This window comes from Balaenoptera musculus, chromosome 11 (assembly GCF_009873245.2).
Source record: "Balaenoptera musculus isolate JJ_BM4_2016_0621 chromosome 11, mBalMus1.pri.v3, whole genome shotgun sequence".
Classification (NCBI taxonomy): Eukaryota; Metazoa; Chordata; class Mammalia; order Artiodactyla; family Balaenopteridae; genus Balaenoptera; species Balaenoptera musculus.
The window spans coordinates 73,159,650-73,181,210 of NC_045795.1; the positions used below are offsets into that span (position 1 = coordinate 73,159,650).

The window sequence follows — 21,561 nt, forward strand, 5'->3', positions numbered from 1 at the left end:
GCTGGCTGCCGGGGCCTTGGCCACACAGTACCACCTCCCTCTGCCTCCGTGTCCTCTCCATCCTTGGTGCCACCTAGGCCAGCTGCCAACCAAGTTGTCTCTGGCTCTCCCTCGACCACTGCCTAGGCCCAGCTTCTGCTCTGACTCAGAGGTCCCTGTCATCACACAGAATCCCAAGGACCAAAGTGACACACTTTGATCTTTGGATACCTCAGTCATTGGCCAGACTGATCATGTTTCTTATCAACAACCAGCCACCACGAGTGCCAGGCAGGATGCCAGACATTTGGCATTCACTATCTCATATCCATTCTTCAAAGGATGAAATTATATCTAATGTACCATTCATCTCATTTAACCCACTCTTTGATCAAGTATGGCTATGCCCCTTTTAGAGATGAGGAAAATAAGGCTCAAGTGACTTGCCCAAGATCACATAACTAGTTAGTAGTGGAGAAGGAATGTGAACCCACATGGTGCCAAAGCTTTTACTGCAGGAGGAAAACCAAGCCAGCTATTGAACAAGGTGCGGGTTCAGGAAAATTATGACTAAGAAATGTGCTTTTACAGAGCCTTACCAAAAGATTAACTCTGGTTGCATCCCCAAGGAATTCTAGGCGCGTCTGACTTACCTGATCCATTTAGTCTCTGCTTCTCATTTTCATTATGAAATATGGCCCCAGGAGAGTATTCTTTCTGTGAACAGAAAGAAAGTAGGTGGAGGTGAGGACCCTCTGTTCCTTGCCAGGGGGAGGAGTGAAGAGATATTCAGAGTGTCCCTGGATCTTTTGACCACAGAAGGGACTGGCCAGGGTCAAAGTCCTCTCCAGAGAAACAAAGTACTATAGTCCTTGGAATGTGAGAGTGTGTGTGTGTGTGTGTGTTTGGGCATCATTTATGAGGCTCATGCTCTTTTTTTTAAATGACTATTTTTTAGAACAGTTTTAGATTTAGAGAAAAATCGAGAAGATAGTAGAGAGAGTTCCTTATACTCTGCATCCAACTTCTCTATTATTTCTCTCTTATTAAAATCCTACATATATGTAGATGTACATGTACATAGTATGGCACATCTGTTCTAATTAAACTAATTATTAAACTGTTAACTAATTATTAACTAATAACATCATTATTTTTTTTTTTGAATCCCCCCCTAATTCATGATGGAAATCACTTTATTGAGTCTGACTGGGTGTGAGGATGGCTATTCTTTTTTTTTAATTTTTATTGGAGTATAGTTGATTTACAATCTTGTGTTGGTTTCAGGTGTACAGCAAAGTGAGTCAGTTATACATATACATATGTCCACTCTTTTTTAGATTCTTTTCCCAATTATAGAATATTGAGTAGAGTTCCCTGTGCTATACAGAAGGTCCTTATTAGTTATCTATTTTTATATATAGTAGTGTATATATGTCAATCCCAGTCTCCCAATTTATCCCACCCCTGCTTACCCCCTGGTAACCGTAAGTTTGTTTTGTACATCTGTAACTCTATTTCTGTTTTGTAGATAAGTTCATTTGTACCCCCTTTTTATAGATTCCACATATAAGCGATATCATATGGTATCACTTATAACATTATTATTAACTAATAATAAGGTCCAGACCTTATTCAGATGTCCTTAGTTTTTACCTAGTACTCTTTTTCTGTTCTAGGATCTCATCCAAGATACCACATTACATTTAGTTGTCTTATTTCCTTAGGCTCCTCTTGGCTGTGACAGTTTCTCAGACTTTCTTTGTTTTTGATGAACTTGACAGTTTTGAAGACTACTGAGAGCCACGTTCTGGTATGTGAGGTCTCATCCACACTGTTTCTTCTACCTGGATTGCCTTTTCCCTGCCTTCCTGGCAAACTCCTCATCCTTCAAGAGCAATTTCAGAAGGCTTCAGGGTTTGGTCCTCAGTGTCATTTCTTAGGCACCTTTTCTTCTCCCTCTACTCTGTCATGACTTTAAAAACAACTCTAAGCCAATGATTCCCAAATGTTTATTTCTAATTCAGACTTTCACTCTGAGCTTGAACTTTGTCCAACAGGCTACTTGACATCTCCACTTGAAAGTCTAATAGGCCCAACTCACCATAGCCCAAATGGAATTCTTGACCACTCCAGCCCCCGACCTGTTCCCCCTCTGTCCTCCCATCTTAGCAAGTGGCTCCGTTCCAGCCCTGCGGCTCAGGCTGGAGCCTGGGGTTTGCCTTGCCCTGTCTTCCTGCAACCCCATAGTCCTCAGCTCACCAAGTCTACCTCCTGGGATCCCTTCAATCCATCCACTTCTTCCAATGCCCCCACCCTAGCCCACGTGCCTCCCCACCCCATGCCTGGATGTCTGCAGTAGCTTGCCCTCCTTCAAACCATTCTCCTCACAGATTCCAGAGCAAGCTTTTACAATGTAACACAGACTCTGATCTGGCCCTACTCAAAACCACCCTTTGGTCCTTCCCTTTGCACTTGGAATCAAACTCACATGCCCTCCCCCTGACCTTCAAGGCCTCTGCAACCTGTCCCCTCCCTGCCAGCCTCTCAAATCCCATTTATTTGCTCCTCCACATGTTCAAGGACTTGGGATGCCTCAGTGAAAATAGACAAAGGTCCTTGACCTTGTGGAGCTGACATTCTAGCGAGGGAGACAGACAATAAGCATAATGAATAAGTAGATAGTGTGTTAAAAGGTGATAGGTACATGGAAAGAAGGAAAGTTAGAGTTGGAGAGGAGTGGGAAGTGGTAAACGGGGGCAGTGCGTGGTAATAAATGACTGCTGGGGGGGGGCCTCACTGAGAAGGCGAGATGCGAGCACAGACTTGTAGGAAGCCGGGGAGTTAGCCACAGAGATATCTTGGGGAAGCAGGTCGCAGACAGAGGAAACAGCTAGAGCAAGAGTCCTGAGGCTGGAGTGTGCCAGAAGTTCAGGCAACAGCAAGGTGGCCAGGGTGGCTGGAGTGGAGGGGATGCAGGGGGGCCATCATATGAGGGAAGGTCAGCGAGGAAACGGGGCCACCTTCCTCACACCCCACACTCCAGCCACCGGGAACCACTTGGGCTCCCTGAAAGCCATGCTGTCTCTAACTTCCCCACTTTTTCACAAGCTGCCCCTCTACCCAGGGGGCACTCCCCAACTCTGCCTGGCTATTCCTTTTTATCCTTTAAGGCTCTGCTGAAATGCCACTTCCTCAAGGAGGTCCCCCTTGATCACATGATCCCACGGCACCCCAGATTGCCCTTATATTAATAGTCACCACTCAGTTACGATTGTTTGAGCCCTGTCTCCTCCACCAGACTGCACTCGCCTTGAGGGGGAGCTGGAACCTGTTCACAGCTGTCTCCCCAAGGCCTGATCCAAAGCTGGGCTTGGATTGGATGCCCAATAATGATTTATTAAAAGAATGAATGAAGTGAATGAGTGAATGTACCCACACTGGGAACCCCAGGCTCTATGAGGAAAGTGGGTGATTCCACAGTGAGTTAATCAGGGCTGGAATGAGGGAGGCCCCCTGCTGCCTGCCCAAGGATTACTCGGGGTGGACAGAAGGGCCTGGGGTCCTGATGTTTCCCCCGGCGTGCTCCAGTTTTGAGCTCTGCCACCAAGGAGGGCATAGAAAAGGGAGGGTGTCTGGGATTTGGCCAAGCCTCTTTCATGGTTTAAACAAAAGGAGTAAGAGGACAAGTAACCTCATCTGTAGAAGAAAATTCTGGGACAAAGAAAAAGGACATGACATGCTCCAGAGGTCTGGAAGGGGATCTGAGCTTCTTCTCACATCTCCCCACACACACCAGAGAAGTGAGGCTGGGTCCCAAGGGCAACGTTAGCATTACAAAGCCAGACTTTCCTAAGGAGCAGCTCCCTGGACTTGGAGTTCAAAGAATTGTCCCTTGCACACCCGCCAACCCCCCTTGCATGAAAGATTTGTTGGAAATCAGTCCAACTTGTGTTCAGTAAAAGTCAGTGACCCCGGAAGAGTCCTCTCCCTGAAGTGACTGGAGTTTGGTGATCAAGAAAATGCTCCACTTGCCAAGGCAGAGCCGCCTGGATCTTTGCTGACGTATTGCCTTTGGACTGGTGGGGGAGAGGAGGGGGGAAACTGGCAAAATGGCATCTTAGATAAACATAGAAGGGTCTGAATTCTGACTTTAGGAGAGATGAGGGTAGGACCTCAGAGCATTTGTCCTTGTAGCCTGGAGTGAATCACAGTGAGGTGTGTCTCTGCACGTCTTTGTTTCGCCCCCATTAAACTGTAAACACCATGAGAACAGGGACTGAGACTTATTCAGGCACCTACCTTCAATGCCCAGCACATTCCCTGGCACATAGGTGCTTAGTAAAGAAAAACCACCTTAATGATCGCGGCCAATGTTTACTGAGCACGTCCTAGAGCTGAGCACTGGGTTAAGACTTTACCGAAGTGATCTCACTTAAATCTCGTAATACATAGTCCTTTGAGATTAGGGAAGAGTTGGGGTCCTGTTTTGTGGATGAGGAAGGAAGCTGCGGGCTTGGACAGGTTAGGATACACAGCTGGCAGTGGCAGCATTGCAATTAGACTGGAGGCAGTCTGACTCGGGACCCTGCGGCCCTAGCCACATTCACAAATCAGGGTGTGTATGTGGGCAAGAGCCTGCACCCCACTCTACAGAAAAGGAAACTGAGGCTCAGAGAGGTTAAGGAACCCTTCTGCGTGGATGCAGCTGGACCAGCCTCCCCACCAATCTGATTCTTAAAGGTGGAGTATTTGTAACATGACCCTTGGCTCCTACCCACCCTCCTCTCGTTCCCCATTCCTGAGACCATAAACACAGGGCTCACAGCGCGCCCCACACCCCGCGAGCCTCTGCCTCAGTGCCTTACTCTCAAAAAGCCACCGAGCTGTATGAGGCGACACCTGCTGCTTCTCACTTCCATCCCCAGGGACAGGGAGAATCAAAGCCAGCCATCCTTCCTTTAAAGTGCTGGGCACTGTTTGGAGAAGGTGTGAAACCCTGGGACCTGTTCCTTCCCAGGGGTCCATTTACATCACACTGGTGTTGGGTTCCATCAAAGGCAGCCTCCAGGGTCTCCTCACGTCCATTCATTCCAGCCCCTCAGGCCTCAGAGACCCAGAGCACTGCCCTCCTGGAACCAGGCTGAGGTACTGGGCGAGTACCTTCTCTCCTCCCTGCACTGGCAGGTAGGCTGTTTAATTTGCCTTAAAAGCTTGTAAAATAGTTCCCGCAATATATAAATCCATTGCTGCTTTAAACATTTGGAACAACTCAATACATATAAATTTAAAACACTTCTCCTTTCTATCCCCTCTCAGCCCCAATGTCACCCCTTCCCCAGAGTTATCACTGTTTTTCATGCCGTATGTGTGTTTTGGCCATTTTTCTGCAGCTTGCTACTCTACAATATGTCTTGTAGATATTTCTATTTTAATATATGTAGATCCACTTTCCTCTTTTATCTACTGCAGTGTACAATACAGCGTGATGCCGTAATTTTTTTTTTTAAACAAATCCCATTTAGTTGAACATTTAGGTTGTTTCCAGTTTGTCCCTGTTGCAAATAATTCTGCTCCAAACATCCTTGTACTTGCCTCGATGTGCATGGATGTGTTTCCCTAGGGCAGACACTGTGAGGTAGAAATGCTGGGCCAAAGGGTACATATACTTTAAATTTTAGCAGATGCTACCAAATTACCCCTGTACCGAGCAGGACCCTATGGGGACTTCCTGGAACAGATTCCCTCCCCCGCCCCGCCATCCTCTGCTTTAGCTCCTCTCTGAAGTACCTAGATAATAGTATCCGATGCACACTTCCTGAGTTGTTTTACAGATGCTAAAACCCCCCCACCAAATGGAAGGAATTAACTACTTGATGACCATGAGCTTGTAGCCCCCAGACCTACTGGAGCCTAAGGATTGGTAATGTTAACTCCTGTGACACCGCCCTGACACCTCACCATCAACCAGTCAGAGAACTGTGCATGAGCTCATCACATACCCTGGGACTCCCCTCCCTCACCTTGCTTTTAAAAATGTTTTGGTGAAACCCATCAGAGAGTTTGGGCTTTTTGAGCATTAGCTGTCCTGGACTCCTTATACGGCACCTTACAAGAAACACTGCACTTTCCCTCACCACGGCCTGGTATCAGTAGATTGGCTTTACTGCGAGCTGGTGAGCAGACCCAAGTTTTGGTTCAGTAACAACTGTGGCACCCAACGTGGGGCCGTAGTCCTGAGTGGCTGTCTCCCCTGTGGCACATCGTGCCCTGACAGGTGGCTCCCGGGTCCTGTCCAGCAGCTGCCTGAGCACCTGTGTCTCAGGGACAGACCTGAGCACTTGCCGCCAACTGGTGTTGGCCCACGGCACTTTTGATTTGTGTGGTGAAGGAAACAAGGCAGTCACATTGGCGGGTTGAGACATCTTTGGTAAGTAATGGGGCTCACGCATGACACCACCAGGGTGTTCTTCCCTATTGCATTGGTTTTGCGTATGGCAGAGCATTTGTTGGGATTTTCCCTTCTGGACTAAGGCTTGGTCATTTTGGCTTCATCTCTGATGGGGCATTGGTTGGGGTTCTCCCCTTCGGACTCAAGCACAGTCATTTGGCTTTGTCTCTGACTGATGGGGCATCAGTTGGGAATCTCCCTTTCTGGGGCTAAAGAATTGTGATCCTGAGAGACCATTTTGCATTGCTTTGGTTGGTTTGCTTGAGAGTTGATAACACCTGCCATGAATAATTAAGTATGGATAATCATAACTATTCTATCTCATAGTGCCCCTAGGCTGTATTTTGCAAAACTGGAAGACCTTCAGCTATGCTCCCATAAATGAAAGAAAATGATTTTTTTAAATTGTAACTCTGTTTGGCCTCAGTACTCCCTGAGATCTAGAGAACAATGGCCCCTAATGGCTCTGCTATTATATCAAAGTGAGCCTTTTGGAATTGCTTCGGCTTTTATCTTGGGTGTGTGTGTATGAGTATGTTGGTACCTGAGTCCAAATCTTGTTCTCTCTGACTGGTTTTGACCTTCGTTAAAGGGTCTAGTAACTTGAATGCTGATTCATATTCCTCTGAAAGTGAGGCATGTGTGCATGTGAGTGAATAATATGTATTATTGTCTATTACTGTTCTTTGTTTAAACTGAATTGGGTATTTGGAAACTGAGGGGAAAAAATCCCTGAAAATGGCCGTGATGACTGGTTTTTGCATATGCAGTTAGGGGAAGCTTGTTTTCTAGGAGGAACTTGCATTTCTCTCCCCATGCCTTTAAAATGTAAATGTTCTGCCTGGACTCTCAGGAATTTATCTGATCTTCTGTAGTCCCTGAGACTGAGGGGAAAAAAGAGAGGTATTTTTAATCTGAAGCGGAAAAACTGTGAGATCTCTGGTTCTGTCTTTATGTAAAAATTAACTTGTAAATGAGCTCATTTAATTGACTTAAAAGTAAGCTCTTACAAATTAAATACTTCTAACTATAACAGAAACTGGCCAGGAAAAGTTTCAGTTTCACATGATCTAGGAAATACTCAATATGAAATTAGTATCTGATATTAAAGCTAGCTTAAACTTGTTCATTTAATCAATACAGACATGTCTTACTTTTATTGTTCCTAGGTTTACTAATGGCCAATAAGTTCATGTTATTTTTGTTACACAGTTTGTCAGAAAATTAACTTGCTATGAGTTTCATAAGTTATACAATAAAGGTAAATGAGTTAAGAGTTTTCAGGTGAACTTTTTTTTTTTTTTTTTTTTAGGAATAATTATGTTGTAGGTATGTCTATCTAAAATACTTTCTCCAGACTTTCGGTAACCTAAGTTTTGCTAAGTTAAGTTAAATAACGAACATTCATTGTTCGTTAATTCATTGAACATCTAGGTCATTTCAAATAGAGGTTATGGAATATGTTCATAAGTTCCAATCAGGAAGTGCTGGTATGACAGTTCAAAATTGCTTGCTTCTTGGTGGCACAGTGGTTAAGAATCTGCCTGCCAATGCAGGGGACATGGGTTAGAGCCCTGGTCCGGGAAGATCCCATATGCCACGGAGCAACTAAGCCCATGTGCCACAACTACTGAGCCTGTGCTCTAGAGCCTGTGAGCCACAATTACTGAGCCCACACGCCACAACTACTGAAGCCCACACGCCTAGAGCCCATACTCCGCAACAAGAGAAGCCACCACAATAAGAAGCCCGCTCACCACAACTAAGAGTAGCCCCCACTCACCGCAACTAGAGAAAGCCCGCGCGCAGCAATGAAGACCCAATGCAGCCAAAAATAAATTAATTAGTTAATTAAAAAAAAGTACACTGGAAATAACATTTTAAAAAATTGCTTGCTTCTTGGTGTTTGCTAGAGATTAAGATTTTAAATTATAATAAATGTAATTAAAGCTACTAAAATAATAAAGGAAATATTTCAGTATTCCAGGAAGATAGGATGTATACTTTCAGTTAAAGAAGGTGTGAAAAATGAAAATACATTTTTGTCAAAGGGGAAAAAAAGGTAATTTCATTTTAGAGCTGGTTGTTTCTGGATGTAAAAATAAGGGACAAGCTAATATGGGTACAGAAAGTTAAGGAAGGTTTGTAGAAAGGGAGCCCTGAAAAAGGAGTTTTGTGCATGGTCGGACTGGGATTAGATTAAATTTAATTAGGTAAATGGATTTTGTTATTAAAAGTAGGCTGGTGCAGGACTAGATTTGGTTTCTCCCAGTTAAGAGAACAAAGTTTTCTTAGAATGCCACTTTTGGTAACAGATTGTATGAATTTCCTTGCCTTTAAGTGATCTGTATTTGCTTTTGAAATCTTTTGTCACTTCGGTTAAGTGAATAAATATTCACAGTTACCTTTGATCCTATTTGACCAAGTGTTTTGAAACTTTTTGATGTTTTTGACAAACTTCCTGTCAAATTCTAATTAAAGTTCTTTTGACCTCAGCTAACTTTGGGATGCTTCAGAGGGCCCCTAAGTCATCTCAGAGAGAAATATTAAACTAAGATTCTTTGGTATGTTAAATTACACAGGAAGCATTGTCAAGTGACTGATAAACCTCCTCATATTATACTTTATAGGTAAATGTTATTAATATAGACATTCTAGAAATCATATAAAGTTTATGAAATTTGGATATGTCCTGGTATAACGTTATCAGTCATAAACCTAGTTACCTTAAAATATTATATGTCACAGCAACTTGTTTATGCTTCTTTTGTGAATAACATTGTAATCAGATCTTTAACCCTGTCTTTTTTTTTTTTTTTTTTTTTAATTATTTATTTATTTATTTATTATTTTTGGCTGTGTTGGGTCTTCGTTTCTGTGTGAGGGCTTTCTCTAGTTGCGGCAAGCGGGGCCACTCTTCATCACGGTGCGCGGGCCTCTCATTGTCGCGGCCTCTCTTGTTGCGGAGCACAGGCTCCAGACGCGCAGGCTCAGTAGTTGTGGCTCACGGGCCCAGTTGCTCCGCGGCATGTGGGATCTTCCCAGACCAGGGCTCGAACCCGTGTCCCCTGCATTGGCAGGCAGATTCTCAACCACTGCGCCACCAGGGAAGCCCAACCCTGTCTTTTTAAGTATTGTTATTCACAGACAGTTAAGCTGATGCTTTGCAAAAATGCTTCATCTTCAAGAAGATTCATAGAAAGACTTTCTGATGAGTAACACGTTTCTGATAACTACAGATCATACTGCTGAACCTGGGTAAGAAACTTAAAAAGTCTCATGGAAACTCTGATTTCATAAAACTTAGCAAAAAGGATTAGTTACATGGGATTGGGTAAACTCAAGAATGTGGTTGTAATTTTTGGTTTTGTCTAAAATATTACTGGCTTTTAATGTGTTTTCCAAATGTAGGAGACCTTTCCCCTTAAGCCAATTATGATTTGTAGCAACTTGGTCAATTATACCTTTGTAAGTAGAATTGAAACATTTATCTTTTCTCTCTACCTTATTCCTCCAGAAATTGGAAAACTCTTTAGGTTCCCAGAAGCTTTATCAGGTAAATAAGGAAGGCTACCTCCTAACAGGTGTAAGAATCTCAAAGTGTTTTGGGGACCTTGGAAAGAGAGGAATTCACCCAAATCTGTAAGGTGAAATATGTGACAAGCCCTTGGTGTGGCTTTCCTGGCCTTTTAAAAGTTCAATCTGAAATTCCTTATGAAAAGTTCCAGGACAGCCAGTTTAAAAGAGCCTATGTGATCAATTAACCAGACTTACTTTGTAAACAAAGTATTCTTAACTTGGCCATATTGATAAAAATGAGGGTAATTTTAGAAAAAGGTTATGTTTTAATGGACATTGTATTCTAGTTTTATTAATTGAGGTCAGTATTTACTGCCTAAGACTCACTTCCCAGATGGCGCTTTGTTGCTTTATTATTTAAAGTTTGGTTGAGTTACTAAGAGGATACTCTAAGTTTGTTCCTGAAGCTCATCACAGCAGTCTATCTTTGGATGAGGATTGGATGCCGCATGACTTGCAGCTAGGGGATTGTGCATGCTGGAAGGGGAATCATAAGGGACTCTCTCCAACCTAGATAAAAGGACCCTTGTCTGGTATTTTTAACCAGCTCATGTGCAGTGAAGCTAAATGGAATTGACTCTTGGACTCATATTTTCCCACTTGAGAAGGGCCTCTGCATTGCACTGGTCTGTCAAGGGGATTGTTGACCCCAAAAGACATCCACACCAGGATGAGAAGAAGACAGCAGTGGTGAGCAGCTGACCCAGGAGTCTGGACCAGGCCTGTAAGACCTATCATACTAATCTAATTGAACTGTTTACCAAATGTTTGTCTCCCTATCAACACTGAAAGTTATTGTTTTACTTTTAACCACACTGCTGTCCTCAGTGTTTATGATGGGAAGTAGAGTTGTCACAGAGTATAACTACTCATGACGTGTAACACTGCTTGCTTTAAGTCTACTGCTGAAAGCACATGTACAATGCTTGTGTGACAATTGGGTATGATTGATAAAATATATAGCCTGTATAATATTTCCCTGTTCACATACCTCTGAGCTATTTACTATGTCTGATTAGTTTCCCCCCCAATGTGGATAACTGGGCAAATATATGTAAACAAAAAGTAGGCCTAGCAAGGCCTAGCACTGAGGAACATGATGGACCCAGGGCAGGCGTGGGCCACCATGGCATCAGAGGCCAAATACTTTGGTCTGTCAAAAGATTTGCAGTCCAATGGCCAACAAACACATGAAAAGACGCTGAACATCGCTAATTATTAGAGAAATGCAAATCAAAACTACAATGAGGTACCATCTCACACCGATCAGAATGGCGTTCATCAAAAAATTTACAAACAATAAATGCTGGAGAGGGTGTGGAGAAAAGGGAACCCTGTTGCACTGTTGGTGGGAATGTAAACTGATACAGCCACTATGAAGAACAGTATGGAGGTTCCTTAAAAAACTAAAAATAGAACTACCATATGATCCAGCAATCCCACTCCTGAGCATATACCCAGAGAAAACCATAATTCAAAAAGACACATGCACCCCAGTGTTCATTGCAGCACTACTTACAATAGCCAGGACATGGAAGCAACCTAAATGTCCATCAACAGAGGAATGGATAAAGAAGATGTGGTACGTATATACAATGGAATATTACTCAGCCATAAAAAGGAACGAAATTGGGTCATTTGTAGATACACGGATGGACCTAGAGACTGTCATACAGAGTGAAGTAAGTCAGAAAGAGAAGAGTGTCATACAGAATGAAGTCAGAAAGAGAAAAATATATATTAACACATATATGTGGAATCTAGAAAAATGGTATAGATGATCTTATTTGCAAAGCAGAAATAGAGACACAGATGTAGAGAACAAACATACGGATACCAAGGGGGAAGGGGTGGTGGTGGGATGAATTGGGAGATTGGGATTGACATATATACACTATTGATACTATGTATAAAATAGATAACTAATGAGAACCTACTGTATAGCTCAGGGAACTCTACTCAATGCTCTGTGGTGACCTAAATGGGAAGGAAATCCAAAAAAGAGGGGATATATGTATACGTATAGCTGATTCACTTTGCTGTACAGTAGAAACTAACACAACATTGTAAAGCAACTATACTCCAATAAAAATTAATTTTAAAAAATAAATAAAACTTGCTTCAAATTAAAAAAAGAAAAAAATGATTTGCAATCAAAAGGGGAAATGATGGAAAAATCTTCACATATTGAGGTATGGGGATGTCATTCTGGCTTATACATGGTTTAACTTAAACTTTAGTGACCGGAGTAGCCTATTTTGTGTTTATTAAACATACATTTTACATCTGGTTTGGCCATTGAGGAGGAGAATGCATTTAAAAGTCAAATAGAATAACTTTTGTTCTGACATCCAAGATAAAGCTAGGTGGCCATTGTGGACGGTGATTTCAGATATGTTGTGTATTGCTGAGAACTTGAATTTTCTGAACTGTATGGGATTTAAGGACACCACCAGTCATTCTCAAAACAACATCTGCTAGCTGCTGCCAACTGCAACCTTATCGTCTGAAGGTCTCCTCTTATAACCATGAAACTTTTCCCTTAACTTTGAGAATAGTAGTGACAAGATAGCTCAAGCTATAGATTCCCAGCAGAAGGCACTAGATTCTTTAGGTATATATTAATACCCCTGGAAAAACTGAAACCCAAATAAACAGAATTTAAAAGGCTGCTTGGTTACAAGATATTTGTAGAGAGGATGCACTCCATAACTTATTGTCCTGGTTGCCATATGGAACATGAAGACTCCTTTGGGAAATACTACAAGGGTGCATTTTGATCATTACCCTAATTGTGATATGTCTACTAATTTTCAAATGTCTGGGTGCTATGACAAAGCCATCAAAAACAGAGATAATGTTTTCAAAACAAAATATTGATGCTAAGCTTGGGACTCCAGAATTCGTTGAAATGGAAGTCAATGACTTTCTCTTCTCTAATCCTGAAATATTGACTTCACCCCTGTTCAGCAGGAAGTAGACATAGCAGTCATTGCCCCATTCTCCTCCTCAGGATTGAGGAGTATCAAAGAAAAGGGGGGAATTGTAACCAAGCAGGACCCTGTGGGGCCTTCCCAAGACAGACTCCCCCCCCCTCCCCATATTCTCTGATGCACATTTCCTGAGTTGTTTACAGATGCTAAAACCTCCCACCAAGTCGAAGAAATTAACTACCTAATGACAATGAGCACATAGCCCCCAGACCTACGGAGCCGAAGGATTGATAATGTTGACTCCTGTGACACCTCACTGTTACCTCATCATCAAGCAGAGAACTGGGCATAAGCTGATCACATACCCTGGAACCGCCCCCCTCCCCGCCCCACTTTGCCTTTAAAGATCCTTCAGTGAAACCCATCAGAGGGTTTGGGCTTTCTGAGCGTTAGCTGTTCCAGGTTCCTTGTGTGGCACCTTACAATAAACACTGCACTTTCCTTCACCACAACCCAGTGTCAGTAGGTTGGCTTTACTGCACGAGCTGGCAAGTGGACCCAAGTTTTGGTTTGGTACCACCTCCAGAATGTCTGTACCATTTCAAATGCCCATCATCAGTGTCTGAGATTACTGGATGGTCTCACCCACACTAACTCTAGGTGTTATGAATCTGTTTGTGTACTAAAAACTAACCTATGGTATTAGAAGTTAGGATCGTGGTTACCTTTATGGGGGGGTGACAGTGGTTGGGAGAGGCACGAGGGGGCTTTTGGGGTGCTGTTGACATTCTGTTTCTTGATCTGAGTAGTGGTTACACAGGTATTTTCAGTTTCTCAAAGTTCATTGAGTGGTATACTTATGATAGTGCAGTTTCTCTATGTATTTTTCAATAAAAAGTTAAAACTATTTCCTCCCTTCCCTAATCTGATAGGTGACAAAACAGCATCCCATGATCATTTTATTTTGAAGGTTGAACCTTCCTTTGTTGGTACATTGGCCTTCTGGATTCCTTCTTCTGGAATATTTTATTTCCAGGTCTCATGAGAATGCTTTACCTGACAGAAGAAACCCCTTTTCAGAAAGGGGAGAAGGGCCTTGACTTTCCCTGGGCACTGACTATATGTGCTAATGCTCACAACAGCCTTTCAAGGTAGGTGCCATCCACCCTGTTTTATAGGCAAGGAGGCAGGGGCTCAGAGTAGCAAGGTGATCTGCCCAAGGTCATGAAATTGTCCGACTGCAGAGTTCTACCTTCCTCAATACTCTTTAAACTGCTCATGTGACAGGGCTTGGGCTAACCATACAACAGGCATGATCTCAATCCCTGCAACAGCCCAGTGAGGTAGCTATATTGCCATCCTATTTTACGGATGAGAACATTGAGGCTCAGAAAGGTTAAATAACTTGCTCAGCTCACCCCGTTAGTAAGTGGAGGAGCAGGGCTGAGCCCAGGTCTACCTGGCTCTAAACCTGTGATAAGACAGTGCTATCCAGTACAGTCTTATACAGTGATGGAAATGTTCCATATCTGTGCTGACAGTGTGGTAGCCACTAGTCGCACGTGGCTGTTTACCACGTGAAATGTGACTAGTGCCATCGTGGAAATGAAGTTTTAGTCTTATTTTCATTAACTTAGGTAACCTACATTAGGCAGTCCGACTCTAAGGAGTGAGGTGGGGGAAGGAGAAGAGCTGCAGAGCACAGGCATAGATGACAGAGCAGCTGCCCCTATGGGAAACCATCCAGCCCACCAGGAGGGACCCCCTTGCAGAGGTCCTGACAAAGCCCACACACAACGAGGTCTCGGTGAGGGCACAAGAACCACACCCTGAGGAAAGAGCCAGGGCTTTGTAATCAGATGTAGCCTTAACAAGCCTCTTAACCTAGGACTCAGTTTCCTCATGTATAAAATGGGTATCTAAATAGGGCTGGTTTTAAGAGTGAATGAGAGAATACACAGTACCTGGCACATAACTGGCATTCGATAAGCTATTTAACAGTTGTACTATTATCACAACTATTATTATTGATCATAGGCTCACTTTTAAACTTTTAAGTTTTTTCATTATATAAAGGTAGAGCATATGCATGCTAATAATTTAAACAATGCAGATGGGTATAAAGTGTGACCTAAAAATCTCCAAATATTTTAATACCAAATCTCCCTCCCAAATGGAAATGTTGTAAAGTAGTTTCCTACCCCCCCCAGGAATCGTCTCCACTTCCATAAACATCTAGACAATTCTGATCTCTCCTTTTGAAAAATGCAAACATGAAACGCACTCTTCTGTAACTTGCTTTTCTCACTTTACCATGTCTTGAGGGCATCTTTCCACACAAGCACATTTTCACCGCATTATTTTACTGTTTGCACGATGTTTCCTGGTAAATGTCATTCGTAACTCTTTTTGCAGGTCCTTACTGGCGCACATTTAGGATGTTACCACTTATTTTGCTGTTGTGAGCATTTTACACATGTGAGCATTTTTACCAGTAGAATCCCTAGGTCAACGGTTGGGGTATTTTCAATGGTGATAGATCTTGGCAGATGTGCAATCTCATTTTAAACCTCCCAGGAGCACTGGACTCTAAAGGAATGTTCTGAAAAGACTCCTCAAGTCATGCTAATAATCACCCCTGGAATGTATTTGCTGGGTGGGTTTGGAATTTGAGAAAAGATTTTTTTCTTTAAGCAGATCTGGTTTCTAAAATCTCCTTGGCACAGGGAAGTGGACAGGGCCAAGAGAGGGGACTTTCTGAGGGGGCCCCTGGAGGTCAAGGAACTGGACCCCACTAATCCCAGCTCTGGCTGGCTGGGGGATCTGAGGGTGAGGACTCAGCTTCCCTGGGAGGCCAATCCTGTAGGAAGTAGGGCTTTGCTGCTTACGAAATCACACTCCAGGGGAGCCACTGAGCCTGTGGCTCGGGGTGGGGAAGGGGAGAGAGAGGAGACACCCACAAGGGCCTCACCAAGGACTGGACAATGGCAGATGTCAGCCAGTGAAATCCAAATGGCCCACAGACGTAAGAAAAGATACTTGGCCTCTCCAGAAACCCAAGAAATGCACACTCAAGCAACAATGGAGTATTGTTTTTCACCTATCAGATTGGCAAAAATTAAAACAAAATGATACCTAGTGTTGGCGAGTGCTGGATACCTAACGTGGGGAGATGGCCGCGCTGGTACACTCCTGCAGGGAGACACGTGCTTCCCAACAGCTATACCATTCCATTCCTAGGAATTTTTTTAAATAACTGAACACGTGCGCAAAGAAACACGGTCAAGGATTTGCATTTACCAGCACTGTTCGTACCAGTAAAAACAATTGGCAATAAGGTAAATGTCTAGATAGGGGACTGGTTAAATAAGCTGTGTTATCCCCATAAAATGTAATAATCTGTGGCTAAAATTGATGCTGTAGATCTGTGTTTACCAACATGGAAGATACCCACTACCTATATGTGAAAATCAAGTGGAAAAACAACAGGTTGTAGAATAGTATTTGTGATTACCATTTTTTGATAACAAAATTGGTTAAGTGTATATTATTACATATGCACTGTTATGTTATAGGTTTAGTGTTATATATGTATGCACATATCAGTATGATATGTTTGCATGTTTAGATATTTGTATATGTGTGTATCTATGTATGTATACTATGTGAATTTATGTGGAAAATGTTTGGAAGGATATGAATGAATATGTCCTCAGTGATTAAACTCAACTGGTAAGGAATTTTATTTATTCATTAATTTGTTTTTGTAATTCTCTGTGCTTCCTTGAGGGTTTTGTTTGGTTTTTTTTGCAATCAACTTGTGTTGTTTTTATAATAGAACAAATAAATTGTTAATATTAGCTTAGGAAACAAAGAAAGCTAATAACTCTGCTCTAAGTGTATTAGCCAATCTAAATGCAATTATCCCCTCATACCGAGATGGTCCCCAGCTCTTGTTCACATTAGAAACCCCCTCTGATCCCAGGACCGTCTTTAATTACAATAATAAAGATAAGAGGAGACTAATGATGTCCATTTATTGAGCACATACTGCATGCCAGACACTGGCTGGTACTTCATACACATTCTCTCACTGGATCCTCACAGTGGCCTAAGACATAGGTACTCTCATGTCTTTGGATTTCCCAGGAGAGCCTGAAATGGGGACTTTGTGTAAGTGATTTGTTGAGGGAGAGCTCTCATGGGAAGTCTGTAAAAGAGTAAGGGAGGGAAGCAGGATGGGGCAGGAGAAGTTAAGCAAAGATGTTGGTTCAGCTCGAGTCTAGTCTCTGCCTGATCCCATGGAGAGTTCTGGACTGTACATGATACCACAGCATTGTCCCACTTTGAGACAAGGACACTGGGCTTTTATCCCCCCATATCAGTTTGTCATTGGCTGAGGCCAATGGGCAAGGATAACCAGGGAGATGGGGTCAACCTCCCAAGTATCTCCGGGTGAGGCACCTCCCATCAGCCAAGGGCAATTGTTTTGAGAAGAGTGCAGCTGTCAGCAGCCACTGCTCACAGCAGCTGGGGGATGGGTGTGCTGGGCCAGTAAAGGGGATGTGGGTGATCACTAACCTCCTACATATTATTATTATCATCCCCATTTTACAGATGGGGAAGCTGTGGCTCAGAGAGGTTAAGTAACTTGCCCAAGGTTACCCAGCTAACAAGAGATGGAAGCAGGTTTTGAACTCAGATCTGAAGTCCTAGCTCTGAGCCTTAAAACTAGACTGCTGGTAATTTCATAGAGGGGAAGGGGATTGAGGCTGTGGGTGGGTACCCTCCCCTTATCCCCTGCCCCACCAAGTGCCCCCACCATCTATTCCCTGTGCTTCACATTAGCATCTTGGCCGATAAGCAGTTCTAACCTGGACTTTTGAAGAAGGGAGCCACAAAAAGCCTTTGTGTTCCTGCTGAGGTCCCTGAAGCTTGTGTATCGGTGGAGCTGGTTGCTAGGAGACGTTTCTCAAGAAATGTCTTTGGAAAATGAGCCCAGGCTCTGCCCACAGCCCCAAGTTATTGCACCTGGGAGAGATATCCCAGCACGTGTTTCCCCCAAGGTATTAGGAATAGATGCAATTCCTTCTCCACCTGATTCTTCCAGGCCCTAGCTCAGAGTGTATCCTGGCTGAAAACAGTTCCTGTGCCAGACAAACTCAGAATCCTGGAGAGAAAGGGCCCTTTGAGATGACCTGCCTGCCCTGCCCATTATATGAATGGGGAAACTGAGGCACAGGGCATTGAGGGACTCAAACAATGAGTTAGTGGCAGGGTCACGACTCATCTCTCATTACTGCACGAGGCAGCCCTCCCACCCCAAGCGCTGTATGGTGACACAGAAGGAACTCAGTATATGAAGACTTGGTACATTTCCCTTTATTAACCCTTGGGTTTCAAAGCCTTCTGGGGGCCAAATGATTACTGTGCTCAAGTGGAGAAGAGCAGCTGCATTTACTGGGCATCTACTATGTGCCAAACCCTGGAATAGGTGCTTCAGGGACTTCATCTGCTAAATCTGACTTCTGGACTGTCTTAGGATCAGAGTCTACTGGTTGTTTTTTCTTTTGCATGTCTAGAAAACTTTGATCGCTTACTGGACGTTGTGTACATGCATGTGTGATGTGTTGTAGGGACTCTGGGTTCTGTTTTCTTCTTCTGAAGAGTGTTAAATATTGTTTTAGCAGGCAGCTCAATCACTGGTTGAAACCTTTGAAGTCCCATGGGTGTGGTTTTACACTTTGTTAGGGAGGAGCAAAGCCCGAGCTATTTCCCAAGCCTCCCTAACTTGAAAGGACTTGCCTCCAAACTCCCTCCTCTGAGGATCTTGAAAGATTTGTCTTTAGGCTTTGTTCAGGCTGGTTTAGAGCAGCTTTTATACTAGAGTATGATCCTCACTTCTAGGGCTTGGCCTTTCTCATGTCTCAGCTTGATGCCTGGGATTAAGGTCTGTCCAATGTCCCCCAGGACTGCTTGACCTGTAGTATCTCAGTGTGGTCTCAACCCCCTACCAGCTGCCCTCTCGTAAACCTTGGATAGTCCCACTCTGTGCATGCATAGCCCAGCCTTTGGGCACGGACTTGTGGGTCCTGGGAGACCCTTAAAGACTTCTGGGGTCCCCTGGCTATGCAGCTCCCTCCTCTCCAGTGTCTTGTCCTGCACATTCCTTCTTTTGTTGCCCCAGTGGTCCCCTGTGCTCTGTGTGGGTTCCCTTGCACTGTGCCATGCTTGGGAAGCTGTCCCAGAATGAAAGTCCATGGGATGAGGGACTCACCTGTGAGTTTCCCTTCCCTCAGAATCACACTGCCTATGGTCCACTGCCTGAGAACAGTTGCCTTTTATTTTGTCAAGCGTTACAATATTTTGTGTTGGTCTGGTACCAGGTTCTCCATCATGACCAGAAGTAGAAGTCCAACTCACAGCTGAATACTGTCTCCCTATATTTATCTTGGAATGCTCATAAGGACCCTGAGAAAAAGGACTTGACATCCTCATTTAACAAGTGAGGAAACCACGGTTCGCATGGGTGCAGTAACTTTCCCAAATGGCACAGCAGTAGAGCCAAAAACTAGTTTTCTGGACTTCAGAGCCCATGTTTTGTCCCAGTACTACCCCTGCTTTCGGTGGGAAAGCTAAAATCAAAACGAAATTTCACTGTCACCATCACCAAAACAGCGTTTTCTGAGCCCATTTATATATTTTCCTGTGACCCATCTCTCACCGTGTACCGTATTCCTGTTTCTGCCACTGCCCCCTGGTCTGGGTGATCATCACCCTTCACATGGATGATTACAGTCATCTCCAAGGGGGCTTCCACTGTTTTCTTCCCAGAACACTTTTGCTGACTTACTTTCTTGCTCTACTGCCTTCAGTGACTCCCTATGACCCACAGTGGCACTTTTCAAAATGCAGAATTAAGAACTGCACCTTAGGGAATGCTGTAGCCCACAGCTCTGCTCTTGAAGATCCACAGCTGGAAGTGTGAACACGTAGGGGCACTGCAGGAAAGAAACTTGTTTAACCAGACTTAACCCAGATTGCTGGCCCTAAAACCCTTAGCTCATCGAATCCCTACTAAAATCTTGTGGAACACACTGGAAAATGATGGACCACAGAGTCAAGGCTAGTCTTTCTGTCTGCCTTTCCGTCCTTCTACATTTCAACCTCCTCTCTCAATTTCATTTCCCACAACTTCTTATCACAAGCCATGCTCTCCCCCATACCTGTGTATCCCTTCTAGCTATAAGAATGATATAAGCCTGCAGCTCTGACTTTCTATGAGGGGGGACTGGCCCCGAAATGGGATCAACCAAAGGAGAATGAAGCCATGAGGAAGAGAGGAACTAGGTTTTAAAGACTTAATTTAAAATCCTGGATCCAGCCTTGCCTGAAGCCATTACTCCTGGACTTTCTGCTATAAGAGCTGATAAATTCTCTCTTCTTCCCTCTTAACTCAGGGCTCCTGCAACCAAAAGAGCACTTGGCTGGTATATTTTTCCAACTGTCTGATAAGTTTTCCGACATTGAGCACTACGTCCTGTCCGTTTCTGCTCTGCCTCAGGACCGTGGTACTAAGGGTTGGGGTTCAGATGTTTCTTAAATGTCATGAGCCATTGTCCCACAAAGGCCACTTTTCTTGGTCCAGCATATGACTAGATGTTGGCAATGTGAAAGTAACTTCACAGTTGCCAGCTCTGAGTTTTCTCCTGGAGGGTGGGGTTGAGGAAATGGATGGGGAAAATTCAAACATGAGATATCCCACCTCTTGTGTTCACACCTTGGTGTAATCCTCTCCCTCCAAGTGTGGGTGGGACCTGTGACTTGATTCTAACAATAGACTGTGGCAAAGGTGATGGCATGTCACTCTTATAATTATGGTACTGTGTGTGTGTGTGTGTGTGTGTGTGTGTGTGATTTGCTAGCATGCACTGACAAAGAGATTCTCCTTGCTGACTCGATGAAGTGAGCAGACATGTTGAGATGCCCACATGGCCAGAACTGCTGGCAGCCTCTAGAACTGTGGGTGGCCTCAAGGACCTGAGGAGAGCCTCCAATCAACAACCAGCAAACATCTGGGGCCCTTTGTCCTACAACCACAGGAAATGAATTCTGCTAACAACCTGAATGAGCTCAGAAGCAGATCCTTCCCCAATCAAGCCTCCAGATGACAGCCCAGCCTGACAAACCCCTTGTGAGTCTCTGAGCAGAGGATGCAGCTAAGGCAGGCCACGACTCCAGCTCGTGGAAACTGTGATAAATGTGTGCTGTCTGAAGCTGCTGATTTAGTAGTAATTTGTTACACTACAATAGAAAATCAGTACAATGGAATTTGGAGAGAGATCTGAGTTTTATTTCTGCCTCACTTGCCAGCAGTGTGAACTTAATGTGAGTCACATCACTCCTCCAAGCCCCTAGCTTTTTCCTTTATGAACAGGTGCAGACTTGGGAGAATTAGAGCTAATGCATGCAAAGCACCCAATGGGGCCGGCCGGCCTGGAACAGAGTAGATGCTCAGTAAATAGCAGTAAGGTTATGCTAATTTTCTTCATTCATTTTTCTAAATTTTTAGTACTTATCATGACTACTTTGATATATAGAAAAGATAATTTTGCTTCA

General features: G+C 43.8%; 1 protein-coding gene across 2 annotated transcripts in view; it reads right to left on the reverse strand.

Annotated features, from left to right (window-relative positions):
- FAM107A (family with sequence similarity 107 member A) overlaps window positions 1–21,561 on the reverse strand; it is an 82,641-nt gene that overhangs the window by 39,795 nt on the left and 21,285 nt on the right. Inside the window, exon 2 of one of the 2 annotated variants that reach the window (XM_036870012.1) lies at window positions 633–696. The exons of the other annotated variant lie outside the window; for it this stretch is intronic. Within the exon in view, the coding sequence (XP_036725907.1) occupies window positions 633–696 (64 nt within the window). The remainder of the gene's footprint in view (window positions 1–632; window positions 697–21,561) is intronic. 2 annotated transcript variants of the gene reach the window in all.